This window comes from Rhinatrema bivittatum, chromosome 1 (assembly GCF_901001135.1).
Source record: "Rhinatrema bivittatum chromosome 1, aRhiBiv1.1, whole genome shotgun sequence".
NCBI classification, from domain to species: domain Eukaryota; kingdom Metazoa; phylum Chordata; class Amphibia; order Gymnophiona; family Rhinatrematidae; genus Rhinatrema; species Rhinatrema bivittatum.
In genome coordinates this window covers 495,424,326-495,436,658 of record NC_042615.1, presented here as the reverse complement: position 1 = coordinate 495,436,658, position 12,333 = coordinate 495,424,326, and the positions used below count along the sequence as shown (strand labels likewise).

At 41.8% G+C, this 12,333-nt stretch overlaps 1 protein-coding gene across 5 annotated transcripts in view; it reads right to left on the bottom strand.

Annotated features, from left to right (window-relative positions):
* The window catches only part of ADAMTSL1 (ADAMTS like 1), a 1,467,826-nt gene that overhangs the window by 449,324 nt on the left and 1,006,169 nt on the right, over positions 1-12,333 (bottom strand). For all 5 annotated transcript variants that reach the window (XM_029608733.1, XM_029608741.1, XM_029608751.1 and 2 more), the window contains one exon: positions 2,168-2,242. In XM_029608733.1, the coding sequence (XP_029464593.1) occupies positions 2,168-2,242 (75 nt within the window). The remainder of the gene's footprint in view (positions 1-2,167; positions 2,243-12,333) is intronic.

Sequence of the window (12,333 nt, the reverse complement as noted above, 5' to 3'; positions counted from 1 at the left end):
TACTTTGAGAAAGCCTGATTATCGCTAACCTACCTGAAACCATATAATAATAAAAACATTGTTCCTTATGCTCTTCAGAAACTCATTCGTTGTCTTTACACTGAAACAGTAGCTGCCCGGATATCCTTCCCAAGTGTATCTGCTTCCCTCTCTCTCTGGAGTGCATTATTTTATTTATTTATTTATTTATTTATTTATTTATTTATTTAAGGTTTTTATATACTGGCATTCATGATACAATCACATCATGCTGGTTTACAGTTAAACAGGGGTGCATAATAAACTTCAGACTAGAACTATAGTGCGGAAGAATGCAGTTACAAATAACAAGGATGACTGAACTAGGAGAGGAGGGAAATAAAAGGAAAGGTTATCAACAGCTAAAAATATTTACGAAGAGCTGAAATTGAGCTCTTGATCATTGATGATCATTGATCATCGAGAGCTCTTGATCATTAATGATCAAGGCTCTCACTTAAATTGTACTGTATATCTTATCTATAATTTTCTGCCTGTATTTCTCCTAATTTCTTTTAACACATGTTTCTCTAATGTCTACGTTTTTTGTTTTACTTCCAGAGGAATGACTTCATATAAAACTTGTATTTATCAAAAATGAATCATTGTGGTTGGCTTTGATGGGGACATCTGTACAAGAGAATCAATATATAGACTTCCTGAAACAGGAAAAAGGGATTTTATCCCCCTTTTACAATTTATTTGTTTTTTGTTTTCTAATTTTCTATTTTTCTTTCAACCCATTGTCACCCACAGATCTCTTTCCTCGAGTCTTCCTGCCACTCCATAACTGATACTGGTGAAAACAATTAAATTTGGCACCAACAGAGGTGCCAAGTGCACCATGCTTGTGACATTTCATGAGGCTTTAAATGTCTTTCTCTCCCCCCCTACACACTAAATATGTGTGGTTTCTCCAGACGTGCATGTTTTTCCTCAAATGATTTCTTAAGTTCTATTTAGCAACAGAGGTTTTTATTTTCCTAGAAAAAAAAATAATTGATGGAAATAAAACACTTAAGCCTGAATTTCTGACAGCCCGCACGCATAAAATCCGGGGGTTATGTGTGTGCCTAGAACCTGCGCGAGCCAAGTGCATTTTCTAAAGGGCCCGGCCATGCACATAACCCCCAGTACACACAGAAGTGCTGGGACATCGAAAAGGGGCAGGCCAGGGGGCGGGGGGCCAGCCGTGACAGCAGCCGGCGCGCGTAACTTACTTCTGCTCCAAAGGAGCTTGTAAGTTAAAAAAAGAAAAGAAAATAGAGTAGATAGGTAGGGGTTAGGAGTCGGGGAGGAGAAGGGAAAAGGTAGGAAGGTTAGGTAGGGATATAGGGAAGTTCCTTCCCAGTCCACTCCGCTCCTTCCCCAGTTCCCTCCCAGTCCTTAACTGGAACAGACTGGGAGGGAACTGGGTAAGGCCTACCCGCGTTGCTGCGCATTGCTTTTTAAAATTCACCCCCCCCCCCCCCCCCGCGTGCGCGAATCCCCACCCTCCCGCACATGTGTGCGTGGATTTTAAAATCTGGAGCGCATGTGCGCGCAGGAACCGTATTTTATAACATGCGCTCGCCGGGAACCGCGCACACCTTTTAGAATTGACCCCTTAATTTTTATTTCTGTTACTCTGTAAAAAAAATAAAAAAATACAAAACCCCACATGGCTACAGACAATACTAGGTAAGCCAACCATGGAATAAAACCACTACGCATTCATGAAATAAACTGATTTCTATTGAATAATTACAGTAAGTTTCACATTTGATGCAATATATATATATATATATATATATATATATATATATATACACATATATATCTATCTATCTGCAACATGGACCTTGCTGAGCGAAATCTAAGTCAGAATTTGCTTTGCAGGAACCCGGTATTACCTAGAAACTGCTGGAGAAAGCTTTTGACGGTCTTGTGTCCAAAATGTTTGTGGCATGTGTGCGCTTCTCTACGATGTAACTTATTCTCTCTCACGTCAGAGAACATTTCTTTGCTGGTTAATGTGAAATGAAATAAAATTTAAAATAAGCCTGTTGGTGGTGGGCATAACACAGCGTTTATGTTCGTTGGGGGGGGGGGGGGGGGGGCGAAGAGAGACTGATAGGGCAGCAGAGCACAAGCAATGTGTTACACTTACACAAGTGATCAGGTCCTTTCAGCACAAGACGAACATGCCTGCTTCCATAGGGGATAGCAACGACGATATCGTCCACTGATGGGGAGGGGGAAGAAGAAAGAAAACACATCATATGTTAAAAACTTCAGAACATAAACAGAGCCAGCTATTTTTAAAACGGATTTAAAATAATCCAGAGCAGTGTTGTTGTTGTTTTTTTTTTTTTTTTCATAACCTGTTATTCGGTCAAAACTAAAACTGATATATACAATGGAAAAAAAAGACCTCACTTGCTAATTAAAAGCAAACTCTTTGGCATCTTTAAAATACCATCAAGTCATGAATCAAGAAATGCCACAAAGTGAAGGATTAAAAGTCGTACTGAGAGAACTTGAACGCCACATTGCAACTCAACCTCTATACGATGAGGGTAACTTTCAAACAACTCCGTGTCATATATGTGCGTATATGGTCGCGTTGAGATCTACGATAGTATTTTATAACGCACACATATCAGATATGTGCACATTTTAAAATATGTGTACCTCTTCCCCGCAACATACACGAATATGCATGCTTACACGCGAATACACGCAATACATTGAAAGCAAGTATTTCAATGCATTGAATGAACGTACTTTTCCTACTGATTTTAAAAATATATGTGCGTATATTTTAAGCGTGAAACTAAAGTAGGACATGTGCGTGAAAAAACCCAGTGCAGAAGTCGGTATATTTTAAAACATGCATGCATAATTGAAATTGCCAGTTTTCCAGTTCCTCCACCAGTTTGCCCACTCCTGCTCCAGGTCATCGAGACCCTCCTGGCTTTTCAGCCTGAAACCCCCTCTCCCCCCCCCCCCCCCAGTTCACCCAGACCTCTCACCCTGCCAATCGTACACCATAAAGAAGTCCGATATCGCTTACGCAAAATAATCAGGAGATGCAAATTTATGGGAGTAAGTTGCTAAATGTAAGTGTGCCTTTTAAAATAGAAATTTACGAATGTAACCGTTAGTCCCGCTCCAGATCGCCCCTTGACCTCACGTTTTTTACGCATGCAAAAGTGCCCACGACGCAAAACGTACGCGCATCCTTTCCATGGTTTTAAAACGGTGATTACATGAGTACAGGCTACTTCCATGTGTAGATGCTAACTTTTACGCACATAAGTCTGAAAATTCATCCTTTTGCTTTCACTTTCATTTAGAAAGCCTTTCATCCCTAAGGTCCCTTGGTTTTAGAGGTACAGAATGCATATTTCCGATTTCATTTTCTTTTTCTCAATTAAAACACAAGTACGATCTTCCATTCTCACGCTAGTTGTTTTTTCTTATGATTTTGTTTTGGAGGGTATAACAAATAAATTCGTTTGTCACTGTGGAAAGGCAAACCTCCTTTACTTAGAGAATAAATGGTATACCACCCCGCTCTACCTGCACGCAATGGGCTTTACAAGAAAATGTAACAATTGCATTACTATTTTTCTGGAGCTGTAAAAAAAAAAAAAAAGAGGACTTTATCATTTTGTTTTCATTGTACAACTAACGGTCATGCCTTTACTACCCATTCCTAAATCTGTAGAATTTTTAAGACATCAGAAGACTATGCTTGAAATGTAAAAGAAATGACTTACATATTTGTATTGCATTCTTTCTATATTTTTACAGGACTTTGGCTGAGGATTCAATTATATATCATCCTAACAGTTTTGGTTTACGTGCACAAGGGTCAGCATGAGTTCTGCAGTACAATATGTGGAAGCACTAGGTGAGGCTGGCTTTTTGCATGAGAATCCAACATGGGAAATAAAAAAAGTTAATTTGATCTACAAAGCCAGATCACATGGTTGATGGTCAGAATTTAAGTTAAGACTAAGAGCTCATCGGCATTTTAAGGGCCTGTTACATTACCACCTCATTATTTTTTTTCTCTTACAAAACAGTCAGGTAAACATATAAAGCTCCAAAGATGAGTTGTGTGTTGTCTACCTTTATTTATTTAGTTTTATTTTAAGGACCCTCACTTTTCTCCTGCTCCTTTAGGATTCCAGCTCAATTGGAAGAGGCCTCTACTGGACTATGGCACCATGAGCCTTTACCCACAGCTACCAGATCTTTTCCCCCATTGTTTTTAACCTTCTCTCCTCTCTGCTACCTAGGCTCAGCCATCACATCCTGAGTCTGGTTTCTCGTTGTGGCTGTTGTGTAATGACAAAGACTCCCTACCCCTCAGGGGCTGAATGCTTCCTCCACATCATCCCCGAGGAGCAAAAGCGAATCGTAGGAATTAAAATCAGGTCTCCCATATGAACGAGATGAGAATACAGGAAGTGCTAGCATGTGTTGAATTACCATGGAGCCAGCACATGAAGAGGAGCCACAGGACATCTGCTCTCCACAAAGAAGGGGTACAGGCTGGAAGCAGCAGCAGAGGAGGAATGAGTCATGGACCCTGACTGCCTGGTCTACATGTGCGTGTGTGAATGGGAGCCTGCTGCCTGTGATGGGTGTGTGGGTGTGAATGGAAGTCTGTCTGGGATGCTTGTGGGTGTGAATGGGAGCCTGCCTGGGATGGGTGTATGTGAATGGGAGCCTGCCTGGGATGGGAGTATGTGTCTTTTTATGTGAAACGGGAGCCTGCCTGGGATGGATAGCTGTGTGTGTGTGTGAATGAGAGCCTGCCTGGGATGGATGGAGGGGTGTGTGTGCGCGCACATGACTGCATGGGAGCCTTCCTGGGATGGGAAGGGGATGTGTGTGTGAGAATGTGTGTATGTATATAAAAAAGAGAGGTGAAAGTTTGTGCATCCCACTCCCACTAATCCACAACAATCTCAGGGTGACTGGAAATCAAAAGTTCCAGGTATGAAGAGTGTGAATTTTTAAAATCCTTTTTAGTTTTATTTTTCAGGTGTTATTTCATATGTTTGCTGTTTTGAAATATTTACTAATGTTTGGGGCATTTTAAAAAATCCTTGTATTTGAGTTAATTATTTGATTTTTTTATTCATCAGGTTTTTTTTGAAATAATATTATTAGTATATTTTTAGTATTATGATTATGCACTTATTTTATTTCTTCATTTTATTGTTTGATAAGAACATAAACATAAGAACATAAAAAGACAGTAAATAGAAAGTAGGAAACTCAATGCCACTTGAAATTAGACTGCAGAGAAGCTTTAAACTTTTCAAAGTAAGTCTAAAAACCTGGCTTTTTAAACAGGCTTTTTATAAGGAGAACGAAGAAAACAAATGAGCGCATAAGTAAGCACCAAGCAATCAGTTTTTAAAATTTTTCTTTCCTATCTCCTAATACATATTAGAGTGTTACATTTATATAGGAACCGTAAAGACGTTTTTTCAACCAACATATAAGCAAAATAAACACATAGATTTTTATATTATAAAAAACATGTTACCGTTCACTAATGGCACATCTATAATATATAATCTATACCAATCAACTTTTAATACTATTTGTGCCATTTTGTAAACCGTTGTGATGGTGAATTAACTTAATGACAGTATAGAAAAGATTTTAAATATAAATAAATAAATACATAAATACATAAATATAGCGCCATCTATCGGCGGGCTGCAGAACATCCGCGATCACTGACTGACACACTCCAAGCCCGATATATTATGGATTACTATTATTAGTATAAAAGAAGAATAACAAATGTTATAAATGTTGAAATTGATATGTAAACCTGGAAATCCTTTTCTGCATGATTATTGTAAAACTGCATAAATAAAAAAAAAAAGGTTTGGATATGTTCCTAGAGGAAAAATCCATAAACTGCTATTAATTAAGCAATAGTAGCTTGAGATTTATTTAATGTTTGGGTACATGTCAGGTACTTGCAGTAAGTCTGGGCGGGGAGGGGTGGGGCAGGACAGAGGCCACCGGGATAGCGGCCATTAGCTGCTATCCGGGAGAAGCGTGTGCTGGCAGCCAGCCAGCGCACGCAAATTCCTTCTGCTCGAGAGGAGCAGTAAGTATAAAAATACAAAACTTTTGGGTATCTAGGTAGGGGTTAGGGGTCGGGGTGGAGAGGGGAAAGGGAAGGAAGGTTAGGCGAAGGGGGGGGGGGTAGGGAACTGGGGGATGCCCGATTGCGTTGCGCATAATTTGCTAAAATTCACCCCTCGTGTGCACGCCACCCGCACATACGCTTGCGAATTATAAAATCTGGTGCGCATGTGCAAATGGCCAACGGATTTTATAACAAGCGCACATTGGCAGGTACATGTTATAGAATCAGCGTGTCCATGTGCGCTCGCCGGGAACCACATGTACATGGACGCGTGCACGCTCCTTTTAAAATCTGACCCCATGGTCTGACCCAGTATGGCAATTCTAACCAGTTTGCAATCCACAAAAGGACATCACCTCCTATCCCATGAATTTTTAGTTTTCTTAGAAGCCTCTCATGCGGGACTTTGTCGAATGCCTTCTGAAAATCCAAACACACTACATCTAACGGTTCATCTTTATCCATATGTTTATTAACCCCTTCAAAAAAATGAAGGAGATTTGTGAGGCAAGTCTTCCCTTAGGTAAATCCATGTTGGCTGTGTCCCATTAAATCACGTCTATCTAAATGTTTTGTGATTTTATTTATAACAGTTTCCACGATTTTTCCTGGTACTGAAGTCAGACTCACTGGTTATAGTTTCCCTAAGCACCCCTGGAGCCCTTTTTAAATATCAGGGTTACATTGGCCATCTTCCAATCTTCAGGTACAAAGGATGATTTTAATGATAGATTACAAATTAATTGAAATAGGTCTGAAATTTCATTTTTTAGTTCTTTCAGAATCCTGGGGTGTATGCCATCCAGTCCAGGTGATTTACTACTCTTCAGTTTGTCAGTCTGGCCTACCATATCTTCCAGGTTCACAGTGATTTGGTTCAGGAATGAGGAATGGTGATGGTTCCTTTTTTTCATTGTTGCACTGCATAGAGCAGTGGTTCTCAACCTTTCTAATGCCGTGACCCCGCAATACAGTTCCTCATGTTGCGGTGACCCCTCGCCCCGCCCTCGCCCCGTGAGGGTGGGGTGAGGGTGGGGCTTTGGTCATATGGGGGCGGGGTTATGGATGGGGTTGGATTTTAGTGCACACTTATCATTTAATTATGACATTTATAATGTGAATGTAACTCAACTCACCATAGGTTCTCACATGCATGGCACACTGACCCATGATCTTCACGGGGCTAGATGTAAAAGTACAGTTTGTATCCACAGGAACCCCCCTGACCCACAATAATGGATGTAAAGCAGAATTATGACATTCCCCATACAACTCACCCTACAAAAAAGATATTCTGGTTCTAGTGACATCTCAGTAACAGCAACTCAAACTCCTTCTATTTCCAGGCTCAATAGCCCTACTTATGAAAAGACAGCAGTTTACCACCAATGCATGTCCTCTGAGAAAACACAACAAATAAGACCGATACAAACGCTTACATGCTAGCAAAATATCTCATCTCGGTAACAGACACAGAACCGACCTAACATACTCCCAGGATCTGTAGTAATGCACATAAACTAATCCGCACACAGTTACACCTGTATTATGGAATACACTCAAACAGGAGCAACCCTATCTATGAAAAGGCAACACTACAAATATTAAATCAGGTCCTAAAAACCAATACACCTCTTATTAGGAAAACAGAACTAGCAAGCAGCTATAGATCCCCACACAGAAATAATTGTAAAACTATACTATACTAATAAGCAGAATAAATGTTTCAAAACAGCTATGAACATCCAACAATTAAAAACGCATAAAAACTATTAAACATTCTCCAAACACCAATAAAATATTTCAAAAAAGCAGACATCACACAATTAAAATGGCAGTCAAGAAAAATAAACTTAAAAAGCCACCTTTACTTACCCCCTCCAGCAGCTCTCCTACTCCCCTTCCCTGCAGGCCGTGGCACTCACCAGAAGCAGCAGTAGAAGCTAAGCTCTATACTTATGGTCCTCTTCCTTAGTGCCCATGTGTCTCACACACACACACCATACCAGTCATGCCCCCATGACCAGTTTCTGTCTCTCACACACCAATCATCTCCCAAACAGTCTTTGGCACACACACACCAGTCACCTTCCTGAACAGTTTCTCTCATGCCATACACACACACACACACAGGCTTCCCACTCCCGTGTTCTACTTACATATACGGGCTTCTCACTCTCATAATCACTTTCTCACACACACACACACCAGTCACCTTCCTGAACAGTTTCTCTCATGCCATACACACACACACACACACAGGCTTCCCACTCCCGTGTTCTACTTACATATATGGGCTTCTCACTCTCATAATCACTTTCTCTGTCTCTCTCTCTCTCTCACACACACACACTCACTCACTCACCAGTCTCTCACTCCCATGCTTGTTCTCTCCACATGCACAGGCTTCTCATTCCCATAATCACTTTCTCTCTGTTACACACACACCAGTCTCTCTCATTTCCATGCTCACTCTCCACGTGCACAGGCTTCTCATTCCCTGAATCACATTCTCTCACATTCACACACACACACCAGTCGTTTTCTCTCACACACACCATCACCTTACCAAGCAGTCTCTCTCTCTCATGCATGCACACTCACCCTGGTTTCTCACTCCCATGCTTTCTTTCACCCCCACAACACCAGGCTTCTTACGCCCATGCTTTCTCACATACCCAGACTTCTCCCTTCCATGCTTTTTCTCTCTCTCACACACACACATCAGTCACCTCCCTGACTAATGTCTCACACTCTCACACACACATCAGTCATCTCCCTGAGCAATCACTTTCATTGTCTCTCACATACACACACACACATCAGCTCTCTGACCAGTCAATCACACACAGGCTGGCTGGCTGCTTCTCTCTCTTTCTCTCACTCACTTCCTCTTCTCCCCCGAGCACAAATGGGAGCTGCAGCAGCCTTGCTGGCCAAGAAAGAAGAATCCCATCGGCCGCGGGAGGCTCGTGCTGCTCTCTCCTTTCTCCATTACCGGCTGCTTCAACTGCTCGGGGGCCGATGCTGCAGCCGCCGCTGCTACTTTTTCGCGCGGCGCGGCTCTCTCTCCTTCCCACGCACCACGATTCACTTCCTGTTCCGGGTCACAGGAGGGGGGGGGGGGGCAGGCACAGGAAGAAGAAAAGGCCCAGCCGCGGGTGCAGAGCTTCTTCTAGCGCTGCTGCCGTTCCCGCTGGGCTTGAACGTGCTGACAGCCCGGCGGCAACGGCAGCGGGAGAGACCGGGAGCGCGCAACCCCTGCGTTTTGGGCGTTCGACCCCCGCCGGGGTCGCGACCCATAGGTTGAGAACCGCTGGCATAGAGTGTCTGGCTTCTTGCAGTTTCCAGTTCAATTTTTGTACTGCATGTTTGAATTTCTACTTTATGGTTGCTCTATTCTGTATTTGTTAAGAGTCTTTTTATGTCCTGCATATGTGACTGAGGTGAGTCATTTTCCTAATAGGAAGTGTATTCAGGCTTTCAGAGGGTCAAGCCCACACCCAACACACATCACAATAAGCCTAATACCATATGGATTCCAAGTGTCTTTTTTGCAGGGATTTCTGGTTGGCATTACAATGGCATATAATGTAAGTGATATTTTTCATGTAAAATATAAATGCATAACTCTTAACTGTATGTGTGGAATGGGGCAGGGGGATGTTGTGCAAGGCTATAAGGTTCACCTAGGGCACCTAATATCCTTGCACCAGCCAGGGGTTCTGGGGGGTGGTGGTGGTGGTGGTGTCAGTTTGTATCACTGAAGGCAGCTCAGCTTTCTTTTGGTGGGCCCTGGACCAAGAATGAATGACTGAGGGGAGGGGGTGGAGATAGCACAGTAATTGTTCGCACAGGGCAGCAAAACAGTTAGCACTGGTGCTGCCAGGTGATCTTCAGAAACAGTATGGGAAATGCCAGCAATCTACCCAACTATAGGGTTGGGCTGATTTATTGCCCCCAGAGGTCCACTGCAGTACTAGCAGCAGAGCCTCCTCCTTCCAGGAGTCCCTTCTGAGGGACTGAGTCATATTGAGGACTAAGAGGAAGTCAGGACACTTTAGATGGAATTATCTTAACATTTCTGGGATGTTCAAGTAATTTAGAAAAAAAAACAAACCATCAGCTCATGGTGGAAGGTACCCACAAAAAATGTTGCATCTGTACCTGGAATATCTGTGAGACTGAACTTCCAGCTGGAACTGCTTTACCCAGAAAGTATGTCCTCAGGAAGAAATGTTTTACTGCTGCAACAACTATCTAAAGCATGGATTGAAATGAATTTACTGTGATGTTTCCTGTGGACTGGACTTTGTAAATATTCTCTCTTGTAAATAAACACAGACATATTTTGGAACCACATCATTTTAAAGTGGGTTTTGGGTATATGCACATTGTTATGTGCATTTTTATATATAATTTTTGTTGTAAATCACTTGAGTAACTACAAATGAGGTGATTCATAAATTTAAATAATAAATACATTAAAAAAATGTAAATAAACTAAATAATGAAATAGCATAGACTTATAAGAAGGTCTTAACACACCACTGGGAGAATAAGCAGTGGTGGTTTTCTGGGACTTATTCCAAGTGTACTAAAATGGAGAGTTTTATACCATTCCAGAGAGGTTTGGTCAGCTTTATCCAATAGAACATAGGATTGACCACTGACTGAGTTGAACCATTAATATGGTCCCTGGGACTCTCGACCATTTCCAGCTTTCAGGTTATCTATGTTGAATATTAATGAGCAATATTTCTGGATATTCTGTCAAAGAACTAAAATGTTCGTATTATAATTATCCTGAAAACCTGACTTGGTCAAGGGTACTGAAAACAAACTTGGAAAACCCTGCCCAAGATACAGTCACCATTACTAAAAATCTGCATCATATCTGGCACTTCAGTGTCAATATCTAAGGCCTCTTTATTGAGATTTCCACCTAAACTATAAAGTAGATTATCAGGTCTCTGCAGTGTAGTGTAGTAAAGTGATAAACGTTGGCCTTTGCTTTCATGTAACTTCAATCTGCCACCCATCACATACTGCACAATAAATGTTTCTGAATGCTGTTCAAAACATCGAATAGATCACCACCCTAGATTTATCAAAATGCTATATTTATAGCAGAAATAGCGCCCGCGATAAAAAAGGGGCATGGTTAGGCTAATTTCTCCACATCGCATAGGTAATTTCTGCAAAGTGTGGTAAGATATTAATCCACCATGGGGACATTACAGTAAAAAGGAAAGGGGGAGAGAGAGAGAGAGATTCTGTAGAGAAAAGTATGTCACCCCTGCTATTTATACCACTGTAAGAAGGGGCAGTTTTAACTTGGTATCAGGTTTGGGGGGGTGGATAGGTTGGAGGGGGGGGGGTTTACATACACAGTAGGAGGTACAAACAGCAAAGTTGACAGCACTGAAGATTTTCTGCTGTTTGAATCGATGAAAGGTACAAGAGGAGTTGATTTGTACAATGCTTCAAACAAGCTAGGTAGAGAGTGCATCAAGCTAAGTAGAGACTGCATTGTATAAATCAACTCCTTTTGTAACTTTCATCAATTCAAACAGCCGAAAATCTTCAGTGATGTCAACTTTGCTGCTTGTACCTCATACTGTGTGTGTAAAACCCTCCCCTCAAACCTACCTCAACCCCCAAAACCCATACCAAGTTAAAATTGCCTCTTCTTTCAGTGGTATAAATAGTAGAGTGACATTCTCTCTCTCTCTCACTCATATATATAGATGATGCCTTTAGTGATACATGCTAGGTAGTGCCATTTTACATCTGCGGCAGTAGGTGCAAGTCTGCGTTCCAACAAGCAAAAACTGGGGCTTCTTACAGTCAGTTGTTGGGGATTTGAAGGTGAGTCAAAAGGACCATTTTTTTTTTGTGGTGACTGAGGGTGGGTGGGAGGAAACACTGGGGGCCCAGAGGGACCTGAGCCTACACTTTTCAATAAAGGAAGTAGGGTGGGGGATCTGTTCTCAGGTGGCCATCGCTTTAAGATCAGGTTCAGGTGTGGGATGAGGGATGGTTCGGAATCTGTGGGAGGCCTGAGTCTTTAGATTGGGGTTGGGGGAAGGACAAGGGCTGCAAGAGGAAGGCTACACTTTTAGATCAGGGTAGGGGGACCA